The 12,245-nt window shown below is 42.7% G+C and overlaps 1 protein-coding gene and 1 long non-coding RNA gene across 2 annotated transcripts; one reads left to right on the top strand and one right to left on the bottom strand.

Moving 5' to 3' along the window:
- Positions 1 to 837: 837 nt before the first annotated feature.
- On the top strand, positions 838 to 9,611 carry vps11 (VPS11 core subunit of CORVET and HOPS complexes). The gene is made up of 16 exons (XM_047607473.1): positions 838 to 1,016; positions 2,342 to 2,490; positions 2,571 to 2,706; positions 2,815 to 2,978; positions 3,085 to 3,332; positions 3,408 to 3,609; positions 3,734 to 3,885; positions 4,673 to 4,859; positions 4,999 to 5,142; positions 6,169 to 6,366; positions 6,474 to 6,635; positions 6,733 to 6,866; positions 7,227 to 7,429; positions 7,601 to 7,772; positions 8,552 to 8,774; positions 8,900 to 9,611. Exons 1-16 carry the CDS (start codon positions 875 to 877, stop codon positions 9,062 to 9,064), a joined length of 2,781 nt encoding a protein of 926 aa, XP_047463429.1. The 5' UTR covers positions 838 to 874; the 3' UTR covers positions 9,065 to 9,611.
- Positions 9,437 to 11,221, bottom strand: LOC125021411. Its single transcript, XR_007114342.1, has 2 exons — positions 10,406 to 11,221; positions 9,437 to 10,357 (listed from the first exon to the last, which is right to left on the bottom strand). It is a non-coding gene; the product is annotated as an uncharacterized LOC125021411 (long non-coding RNA).
- Positions 11,222 to 12,245: the final 1,024 nt, after the last annotated feature.

The following is a 12,245-nucleotide window of genomic DNA, read 5'->3' as shown; positions in this document are numbered from 1 at the left end:
TGTCCACGTAATTGTTTTCAAAAAAACTTCCAGTTCAAGATGATGCTCTTTATTATTATTATTCTTAGGTCCTACTAATCCCAAATACCTAAATATCTTGATCTTATGTTAAAGGAATTAAGATGCATTCCAAACAAATGCTAGGGTCTCAGGAGGTTAAAAGAGAAAAAAGATGATTCCCACATTCATGAGAATACTAAAAACCTTTACGTCACTTTACATTTATTCACTCACAATAATTTAGAACATCTTGAAGGAGAGCCCAGACGGAGAAGGACTGGATAGTGCTCACTGCCCCTTAATCTTGTCAGGCAATACTTCACAAACACCTGCCAGTACACTATAATAGAAGTATTAGTGCAAATATAATTCCCTAAAACCACCTTTACACCTTTACCTACCTGGACTCTCCAGAGATCTGCACAGAAACCCTGTGGACTCTCTTAACCCTGTGACAAGAAAAGGGCAGGATCCTTCACTCCACCAGTTCATTACCAGCACCACATGCTTAGCTTGCCATGTCCATCCTTCCACATCTCCTCTGTCATTTATTCCGCCCCCTACATCCACTTAGGGGTAACACAGCCCTCCCTGCCACACGAATCACTGCAAGAACATAACTGCATGAATCTCATATAATGTCGACACCCAGCGGTGTTAAACTATGAGGACAAATACAGACATAATAATAATAATAATAATAATAATAATAATAATAATAATAATGATAATAATAATAATAATAATAGCCCTAAAATCAAAGCATGAAAATGAAAACTATCGCCAAAGTTAAAAAAAAAAAAGAAAGAAATCACGTGACTGTTGTATCACATGACACCGCCCGTGCTGCTGCTGGAGCTACTTTGCTAACAAAATGGCAGCGTTCTTACAGTGGAGGAAATTTGTCTTTTTCGACAAAGATACGGTGAAGGACCCCGGTGATAATGGGAAAGACTTCATGCTCCCAAAAGGAATATCGGCTTGTGATTCGGGCCGAGGTCACATCGTTCTCGGAGATATCCCTTAACGGAACTGATTAGCTAGCCCAGCTAATGTTGTGTTATGATAGGTTGGTGACAGCTCTCAGCGCACTTGGCCCGACCCAGGAAAGGTGAAAGCAAACCTCACGAAGAAACCATTTAGAGGACACTGGCTACGGTGCAGGTTCCACTCGTGTCTAACGACCACTGTCGACCAGTTTGAAACGTCTGCTTGTAAGTGTCTAACATACGGCCCGCGGCCCTAAAGCGGCCGGCCAGAGAATCTAATGTGGCCAGTATGAATTTGCAGAAGTGCGAAAATTACAGGTTTTTTTTATTAATATTATTTCTAATTTATCTGCTGTTTTAGTAAGAGAACTATGGAGAATACAACACTGAGACCCAGGCCTAAATAGCCAACAGCAATGTACCCAAATTGCAATTTGTTATCAAACGTAAACATTCTTCTATTTTATCTGGTCATCTTTGCACTAAATCAAATGGGAAAAGTCCGGAGTTGATGTCACTGCTAGGCTATTAATTGCTAATTTGCTATTGGTGCTGGTTTGGCTCCATTTGAGATAAAATTGGGATGTATGTACGTATGAACTACAATGAGTTTGACGCCCCTGTTGTAAAGTGATACTGTCAATGTAGCAACATACTAAAGTCTGCATTAACTAATATGGCTATGGTTAGCCAAGCCACCTTACCAAATCTGTATAATTGCTAACAAGGGACCAGAACTAGTAACCGCACATGTACGATGCCACCCACAGTGGTAGGTGGTTGGTGAAAAATGGTATCTTACTGGATTTATTGCAACCCAGTTGTGAGTATTGTTTGGAAATTATCTGTAGTTAAGTTCTGCTGTATACATCTGATACAATTAATGATTTTGTTTCATGAATTCAAATCTGGAAACTTTTTTTTTTTGATAATGCGGTTACGTCAAGCTCAGTAGTTAATTATTTTTGTTGTCATGACGGGGAAGAAATATTTTAATATAGAAGGTGAAGTAATGTAAGCAGTACATTGATGGGTCCTCCAGTAGTAATGACAGCTATTTTGAATTCTGAAATCTGGTGTGATCAATTGAGAAAGACTTACCAGAAATCTACCTACTGTTTCCTCGAGATAATAAGATGAATCGATCATGTTATTGTCTCGAGACCTGCAGCTTTGCAGAAAGCAGAGAAGAGGAAGAAACTATAACCTGCCTAAGATTGTACATTATATACGTGCTTACTGGAAATAATGTGTGAAGAGACTGGCAGTCCAGCTTTATTCCCGTTTTTTTCCTGCCTAATGCGTCTCTTGCAATCCCTGAATGTAATTATCCTTAACCTCTGGAACGTTACATATGGAAGGCAAGATCTGGCTTTTGATGCGCTCGCTACAGCTGACGTCATTTCAGGCCTACAAGCTGCGGGTAACACACCTCCACCAGCTGAAGCAGCACAGCATCCTCGTATCCGTGGGACAGGATGAACATGGAATAAACCCTCTAGTAAGTGCGCCTCAAATATAGAACAACTTGCGTAAATGTTTTTAAACCACAACTGAACTAAACATGTGCTTGTTTGTTAGGTAAAGGTCTGGAACCTAGACAAAAGAGACAGTGGAAATCCTCTGTGCACTAGAATTTTTCCTGCAATTCCCGGCAACAAGCCGACAGAAGTGTCTTGCCTTAGTGTTCACGAGAACCTCAACTTCATGGCCATTGGTAAGACACCAGGAAGTGTTCTGTTGACCCAGCAGTGACTGTTTATCTTACCGTTTTTCCTACGCAGTTTATAATGGATGTTGATTTTTTTTAAATTACTTTTGACAGGCTTCACAGATGGCAGTGTGGTGTTGACAAAAGGTGACATCACCAGAGACCGTCACAGTAAAACTCTGACTCTCCACGAGGGAACTAGTCCAGTCACGGGCCTCGCCTTCCGCCAAGTGGCAAAAGTTACACATTTGTTCGTTGCCACTCTCGAGAAAGTCCATGTAAGTCTCCATGCTGCTAGAAAACCAGAGGAGCCACAAGAAGACCTTCAAGAGGTTGCCTTGTCCTTATCTCCCATCCATTACCTTCTTGTCTGTCCTTTCTCAGTGCTACACCCTGTCCATCAAGGAGTACCCTAAATTGGAGCTGGATACACACGGCTGTGCACTGCGCTGCTCCTCCCTGACCGACCCCTCCCAGGATTCCCAGTTCATCGTGGCTGGTGAGGAATGCGTGTACCTGTACCAGCCTGATGAGCGAGGCCCCTGTTTTGCTTTTGATGGACACAAGCTGCTGGCTCACTGGCACCGGGGATATCTGTTCTTACTCATCAGGGACTTGAAGTCACCCAACAAGTAAGGTTTTTACCCCAGCAGTTAACGATCGACTTAGAAAAGTCTCTGTAACGCTGACGGTCCTTTTAATCTCAGGGCGGGGTTTGGTAGCAGAGAGGTGTCTCCGTCAGACAAACAGCTTCTCACCATCTATGACCTGGACAACAAGTTCATCGCCTACAGTGCCTCTTTTGAGGATGTCATTGACGTGGTGGCGGAGTGGGGCTCCTTCTACATCCTGACCAGAGAGGGTAAAATGTTTGTTCTTCAGGAAAAGGACACACAGACCAAACTGGAGGTGAATATACAGGGAATGATGTGTATTTGTTGTGTATAAGTGAACCAGAAAGAACCAGAAGAACTGATTATAAATCAGCTGCTGTTACTTACTATTATTGTCACCTCCTTATTTGTGTTTTAAGATGCTGTTTAAGAAGAACTTGTTTGTGATGGCCATAAACCTCGCCAAGAGCCACCACTTGGACAGCGATGGACTGTCAGAGATCTTCAGACAGTATGGGGATCACCTGTACCTTAAGGGAGACCATGATGGCGCCATCCAGCAGTACATTCGGTAATTACATCACTAAAGCTGATGTTATTGACTTAGATCAGAATGTTTTGTTTCACTAATCCCTTTTGCAGTTTATTTATGAATACACCCACTAGGGGGTCTAAGGAGGTCACAAAACCTTTGGTTGATTAGATTTTTTTAATTTTCCCCCACAAATTTAAATTTCTTTAAATACACATTAACATTAATCCAACATATTTTAGTAAAGGGATAAATGGAGACAGAAGACGTTATCTTTCTTTCAGCACTTCACTCATTCATCAATACAGGAGCTGCTTCCACAGCACACAGTTTCACACATAGGGCACCTGTCAATCTAAGATTCCTGTACAACGTAGGCCACGCCCCTATCGCTGCTCAGCCAATCACGATGCAGCATATTACACGTTGACTCTGTCAGGTTCCAAGAGCCTATTCAGTCCCCAGGTAATCTGCAATATGGGCAGAAGAGAAGCTAACAGTGCAGCTCACTCCATCAGCCGACCACTGAGGCCAAAATATTAAATGCAGAATCATAATAATAATGTATATTTATAAATGGCACTAGGCTGAGTTTAGTATAGAACACATGTAGTAGGTAGGGCGTTCCTACTTAATCTCTCCATCAGTTTGGGGTCCTTGACCTGAAAAACATTGAAGAGTCCTGTATTTAACTGTTAGTTTACTAGAAGAAAGGATCCATGATTATTTGTTCATTTTCATTTTATGTGTTATGTAACGTCGCTGCTCTGGATTGGTGATCAGTTTACCCACTGAAACCACTCTTAAAACTCGTATGTCTCCACAGCACCATCGGAAAGCTGGAGCCATCGTACGTCATCAGGAAATTCCTGGACGCACAGAGGATCCACAACCTGACCGCGTATCTACAAGCCCTGCACAGGCAGTCCCTGGCTAACGCTGACCACACCACACTGCTGCTGAACTGTTACACGAAGCTAAAGGACAGCTCCAAGCTGGAAGAGTTCATCAAGGTGAGTAACTGGTGGTGGCGAGCACTGCGGGTGATGCTTTTTGGCGTTAAACACACACAACTTCTCTTTTTTCATGCCGCGAGTCTTCATGAACAGGCCACTAATGCCTGTCCCATTATGACATTATTTTGTCCAACAGAGCAGTGAAAGTGAAGTCCACTTCGACGTTGAGATTGCCATCAAGGTTCTTCGGCAGGCTGGGTACCACAGCCACGCTGTCTTCTTGGCTGAGAAACACATGCACCATGAGTGGTACCTGAAGATCCAGCTGGAGGACCTGAAGGTAAATATGGACGAGTAGACGTGCACGGCCTTTGTTGGGACAGACGCTGTATATTCACGTCATTTATCAAGGCTGCCGATGAAAAGCTGTCACACCTACTGAATACAAAACATGTAGATATTATAGAGTAGCTGAAGATGCGGAAAAGGGTTCCTACTTAGATGAACAGGACTTGATATGATTATTCCAGCACATCTCACAGATGCAGACAGATTTGAGAATATGGCGGCTAATTCAACACCTTGAACTCTTTGTCATGTTCCTAAAGCGATTTCAGAGCAATTTTGCAGTCTGGTAGGAAAAAAGGTGACTACTATCAGGGATGCCATGAAATGTTGAACTTTTATCAGCACCAGTGTTGACGTTTAGGTTGAACCTGTCAAAGTAATATCCACACAGTGTAAGTGTCAGCCCCTGAGGGTTCCCAGAGCACCGGACTTGTCTGGAGACAGTTTTGACTGCATGTGGCCCTCGCAGTAAATAAAGATGAATGGAATGACACTTCATCTGCCAGCTGGCCTTCTTCCCATGGTGCTTGCTTTCTAAAGCTTATAGCTGCTGACTCAGGTGACCCTGAACCATCCCTTAGTTGCGCTGCTAAAGGTCTAAGCTGCTGGGAGACTTTCAATGATGCGCTGAGCATCTGTCCTTTAATTTCTTCTCTCTTGCTTTCTATACTTTCATGTGCTACTAGCGTTTAGCGTGCTATTAGCTCAGTGTCCCTCTTTGCATCTCCCTCTCCTCCCCTCATCCCGAGTCCTCTTGTGAGTTTATCATGTAGTTCCTCCCGCTGCCATTAAAACGTCATTCATTTCACACCTCAGTAGTTTTAATGATGTGGCTGATGGTCCGCAGACAGTTCAGCACTATTTAGCAGAGGAAATAATCAACAGATTAGACACGTTCTATTAACTTCTGGGACAGACTCTCGCTCAGTTTTTGCGCCCTAAACAGAGACGGGCAGCTCTTCCCTAATCACCAGCGCAGTAACTTCTCCTCTCGTCGTCTTTTCTTCCAAAACTCCAGAACTATCAGGAAGGGCTGCGTTACATCGGGCGTCTGCCGTTTGAACAAGCCGAAAGCAACATGAAGCGTTACGGAAAGACACTGATGCACCACGTGCCTGAAGGCACCACGCTGCTCCTGAAAGGTTTATGCACCAACTACCAACCTAATGCAGACACGGCCGAAAGAGACAGCCTCGACAGGAATGTGGTCAACAAGGTCAGTGGGCGATACCGTTGTCCCCCTTTTCGTATTTACCGCTAACTCTAAAGGCTTTTAGCTGAAACATGCTCCAAAATAATCGTTCGCACTTGTTTTGGTTCAAGGCCAACTCGGAGGAATTCATCCCAATTTTTGCGAATAACCCTCGCGAGCTGAAAGCCTTCCTGGAGCACATGATCGAGGTGGACCCCCGCTCTCCCCAGGGCGTGTATGACACGCTGCTGGAGCTCAGGCTGCAAGACTGGGCGCACGAACAGGAGCCTGAGGTCAGTGCACAACACACACACTGGTTACATTATGATCATGATAATGGAAAAATCCTTGTGTAAATTGATATTGATATGCGATGCATGTATTTGGCAGAGGAGAAAGGTTTTACAGGGGGAAGCTGTGTCGCTACTGAGGAGTGACAACACCGTGTTTGACAAGGCCCTGGTGCTCTGCCAGATGCACAACTTCAAGGAGGGCGTCCTCTACCTCTATGAGAAAGGCAAACTGTAAGTGCACCACTAACAAAGCAAACCTGTGCTGAATGAGACAAGGAACACTATAAGGAACAGGATACTAGGACTGGATCAGACCTCTCCTAGTAGTACATAATATGGTCTTCTAAGTCTACAACACCATATGCAGTACACTTTAAGGTAGTCTTTTTGCAGCTCTAACTAGTCTGTCCATTACCGTCTCTTTCTCGTCCTTTAAGAGTGAACTCTAGAGACTGAAAATCATTAAAAAAAAGAAAAAAAAAATAATTTTCAGCATCCTGATGTCGCTGTGAACATAAACTGAAGCTTCTGTATCTATTAAGTGCTGTTTAAGTGTTTAAATTCCATGAGATGATTTACGTTCCCGTGCAGGTACCAGCAGATAATGCACTACCACATGCAGAATGAGGAATACGGGAAAGTGGTCGACGCCTGCAAGCGCTATGGCGACCAGGAGGGTTGCCTTTGGGAGCAGGCTCTGGGCTACTTTGCCAGAAAAGAAGAGGACTGCAAGGCGTACATCAGCGAGGTCCTTCATCACATCGATCAGAACAACCTCATGCCTCCATTACTGGGTGAGACATTTTATTCCACGCTTCATGCATGCTTGGTTTTCGTTATCAAGATGTCGCTAAATGAGATCAAGTGAAGATTTGAGGGAAGTGAGATGTAGTTTGGGATAAATGTGTTAGCACGCCATTAAATCAGTTTTTTTTTTGTTTGTGTGTGTGTTTGTGTGACTGTAGTGGTGCAGACACTGGCCCACAACTCGACAGCCACTCTCTCCGTCATCAAGGACTACCTCATCAACAAGCTGCAGAGAGAGAGCCAGCAGATAGAGGACGATGAGCGAAAGATCGGCCAGTACCGCGAGGAAACCGCTCACCTCCGCTCCGAGATCCAGGAGCTCAAAACCAGGTGGGTGACATGAAGGATGGACGCTCTAGATGTGTTTGCACTGGTAATTACCTCCAGTGTCTTACTGCTTAATCTGAAATAGATGACAGTAGCAGATTAGGCCACGCCCCCATTTAAGTGGGAAACAAAAACACTGGCGGTAAATACAAATCCCCATGTAGTCGGTGTTTATTTTGTGCTGCGTTAGTCAGGCAGACGCGTATATAATGTTGCCGAGCGATGATCTGTGATTTTCCATAGAAACCTTAAAAATCTGGGTTCCATATGTCCTGATCCTACAAACAGAGAAATGACTGAATGACTCTACTCAGTATCCTGACATTTATTTTTACCTCACTGAATCTCCGGGTAATATATGACATCTGTCATCAATTCATAATCCTTTCATAATGTTAAATGAATTAATCATGACATAAATACAGCGTGAAGCTTAGCCAACGTTAAACCTTTTGTCTGTCGTCACCTGCTGTCATTTCTGTTCAGCTTCAACATTCACTCCTTTGACTTTTTAACATGAATGTTTAACAACTGTGACCACTGATATCAGCTAATGTAATTAATCATAATTTAAAGTTGTTTGCCGCACACATACACATATCGACTATCAGGCTCCCACGGATTTCCATATTTGTTCACCCGTTTTATTTTTTTATGGCCTGAAGCTACAGATTTCTTCACAACGCAGCAACTTCTCTGTTGTTTTCCCCCATAAGGGGGCGTGGCCTTTTCAGTGACGTAGCGCTACCGTCTTATATCCTAACCTCAATATTTCCGCTCAGTGCCAAGATATTCCAGAAGACCAAGTGCAACATGTGCAACAGTCCCCTGGAGCTGCCATCGGTTCATTTCCTGTGCAGCCACTCCTTCCACCAACACTGCTTCGAGAGCTACGCTGAGAGCGAGGCAGAGTGCCCAACTTGCACTCCGGAGAACCGTAAAGTCATGGACATGCTGCGGGCACAGGACCAGAAACGTGACCTGCACGACCACTTCAACAGACAGGTAACCAGAACAATGATATATTTACTTTGGTTCAACTTTTTTTTTCTGTGTCATATACTCCTGACTAAACACCACGTGAATATTTGAATAAACGGAGGTTCTCGTGTCTTTTCTCTCGTTCACAGTTACGCAGCTCTAATGATGGATTCTCGGTCGTGGCCGACTATTTTGGCCGAGGAGTGTTTAACAAACTGACCTTGGTCACTGATCCGCCCGGCAACAAAACTATGGGTAGTCTAGAAGTCAACCTGCAGAGAGATCTTCTCATTCACACCAAGAGAAACAGCTAGAACCCGAATCTTGACACCAATGCAGACTTTTGATCGCACGCTTTGCTGCGCGAGATGCCACCTTATTTGTCAGCGAACACGTCCGCCTGCTTTTAGTACCTGCAATGGACCTTTTTGCTTATTGGACTCCAGTTCAAGTCCTGGCTCATTGGGGAGTGATTTAATAATGCAAATGTCTTTAAAACATGTAAACCATGCTCAGTCTCACCAGGGATTATTCTGCTTGTATGTGTTTGTCTCTGGTTTGTGATGTACTTGATTCCTAACACATGCACACACACAAAAAACAACAACATTCGTCGTTAATAAAATTCTGCCTGGCCCACAAAATTGTGAGTAAAATCAGGAATTTTTTTTTTTTTTTTTTTTTTAAATCAAATTTATTTAAGTTTTACCATATACAACAAGTGTAGTGCCGGCAATTATTCCATACGTACATCACTAACACAACTCCACAGCAGCTAACACAAATGTATATAATAGGCACTGATGGGATGTACAAAACAACAATAACTGTCGTTATAAGAATAAACCTACTATAACCACATTATGTTTTCAAGAGCCTGCACTTGAATAAAAGTACTATGTGTTTTACAGTCAAGCTGCACAGGACAACACCGAACGCTTTCAAGAAACTACCCAAAGCTTTCTGACATTTCCCACTCGAATCCTGGAGTGAGTATCTTATTTCAAGACGTGGTGTCTTTGCAGCCACTGTGTTTGGAAATGGGTGGAGAATAAATAATATAAAGTAAACGATTTTTGTTGACGTAACGTCGTCCGCACCGATATTGACCTTACTGCATGATTATCTTTATGAGCCTGTGATGGCCGCTTCAAAAACGCTCTGGGCACAGAAAGTCAAGTTTACAACTCGCCCAGGCAGCATGTTTGTAGAGCAGCTTTGCTTTGCCTCCTGCTTTGCTTCACACAGCTTTGCTTTGCTTCCTCCATCGTCAGTCACACACTTTTTTTTGTGAAGTGAGCAAAAGTTATTTGAGGGTCCTGCATCGACAGAAGCATAAATTACTGTTAATAACAACACATACATCTATCTGATATAAGCCTTCTGGTAGAGAGTTGTGTGAAAAGGTTTTTTTTTCTTTCTTTCTTTTGCACATTTGTCACACTGAAGTGTTTCACATCATCAAATGAATTTAAATATCAGTCAAAGATAACACCAGTAAACAAGTTGCCCTCTAAACCTATTAAGTGGTTGGGTAGTTTCACCCACTCATCTTTGCAGAATTGTTGTAATTCAGTCACGTTGGAGGGTTTTCAAACACGAATCCCCTTTTTAAAGTCATGCCACAGCATCTAAATAGGATTCAGCCGGGTCACAAGTTTAGACTAAGCATCTCCCAAATCTTCACTTTGGTTTTCTTCGCCCATTAAAAGGGGGACTTGCTTGTTTGGATCATTTGGTTCAACTTTTGTCTCGTCAGTCTACGTAGCATTTTCCCAAAAGTCTTGGGGATCGTCCAGATGTTTTCTGTCAAAACTGAGACCAGCCTTCATGTTCTTTTTGCCCAGCAGTGATTTTGGTCTTTGAACTCTTCCATACAGGCCACTTTTGCGCAGTCTCTTTCTGATGGTGGAGTCGTGAACACTGACCTTAACTGAGGCGAGCGAGGCCTGCAGTTCTTTGGACGTTGTCGTGGGGTCTTTTGTGACCTCTTGGATGAGTCGTCTCTGGGCTCTCGGGGTAATTTTGGTCGGCCGGCCACTCCTGGGAAGGTCCACCACTGTCCCATATTTCCTCCATTTCTGGATAATGGCTCTCACTGTGGTTCGCTGGAGTCCCAGGGCTTTAGAAGTGGCTTTGTAGCCTTTCCCAGACTGATGGATCTCAATTACCTTTTCTCTCATTTGTTCGTGAATTTCTTTGGATCTCGGCATGATGTCCAGCTGTTGATGATGTTTTGGTCTATTTAGCTGCAGCTGCGTCTTCCTCCGCCTCCTCCTCCTTCTTCTTCTTCTTGTTTAATGGTGGTATGTAAACAGCCTGTGGCGCACTACCGCCACCTTCTGAACCGGAGTGCGGACCGTTTCGCCAAATATTTCAATACCTACCTGTGTCCCACATGTCCCCGGTTCAACTTCAGCAATTCTTTTGGTCAAATCTGATCCAAATTTCCAAATCAGTTTACTCTGTCGTTATACACTGTAATTTTTTTTTTTTTTTTTTTTTTTTTTTACATTTTGCAATATGTTTATATGTGCCGAGCAAATACTTTTTTTATACTTTCTCCACACAATTTGAAACTGGGATGGTTTTTGATTTTCTTATTTCTAAAAAAAAACATACACCATCTTTGTTTTTGCAATTGATAATCTGAACCTCGATTCTAGTCCCCATGTTTCAACTTTGCCTCTCGTAACTCCTTCCTCTTTTCCACATTACATCGTCATCAACAAATAAAGCCACATGAAGAGATCTATCTACACCACTAAATACTTCAGTCATCATGATTGAAAATAAAATTGGACTTATTGTACTACGTTGGGGAGTTCTGCTTTCTACCTCATATTTATTGCGATATTCATATTTCCTGTTCTTGCTACAATTGATCTGTCAAAAAGCTTTTAATCCATTTATACATGCTTCCTTTTATACTCATTTAATGTAATTTAATAAGCCACCCTTGTCTCCACATCATGTCATATGCCTTTTCCACATCAAAGTATACAGTTATTAAATATTCTTTATTAACCTGCGCCTTCCTGATTTCATTTTCCAGGCAGTGCGCTGGATCACACTGGCCTAAATCCACTTTGATAATATTCTTCTCTTTCTACATAGTATTTTAATTTTTCATTTATAATTTGAGATGTAGATGATGTCGACAGCTTCCTGCTGAACTTGGATCCTTACCCAGCTTAACAATGGGAATTATCATTGTCTTCTATAATTTCTCCATTCAAATTATCCTGACCGCACCCCAAAGTGCTATGTGCATTAAAGCCCCCAAACCAAATTAAAAGCTAGAGGGTTTTTTTTTTTTTTTTTTTTTTGCATGGGTTAATAAGGTTTACTACATTCAAACTCTGTTTCTTGAGCCAGCTCTAATTACAGTAATTTCCAGTCCATGTTGTGCTGCTAATTCCTGCCTCACTTTGTCAGGCAGGTCCTATTTAGGTGATTTCTTGATTGACAACAGGTGTGGCAGTAATCGGGCCT

Source organism: Mugil cephalus, chromosome 15 (genome assembly GCF_022458985.1).
Source record: "Mugil cephalus isolate CIBA_MC_2020 chromosome 15, CIBA_Mcephalus_1.1, whole genome shotgun sequence".
Classification (NCBI taxonomy): Eukaryota; Metazoa; Chordata; class Actinopteri; order Mugiliformes; family Mugilidae; genus Mugil; species Mugil cephalus.
This window is presented reverse-complemented; position numbering and strand designations above follow the sequence as displayed.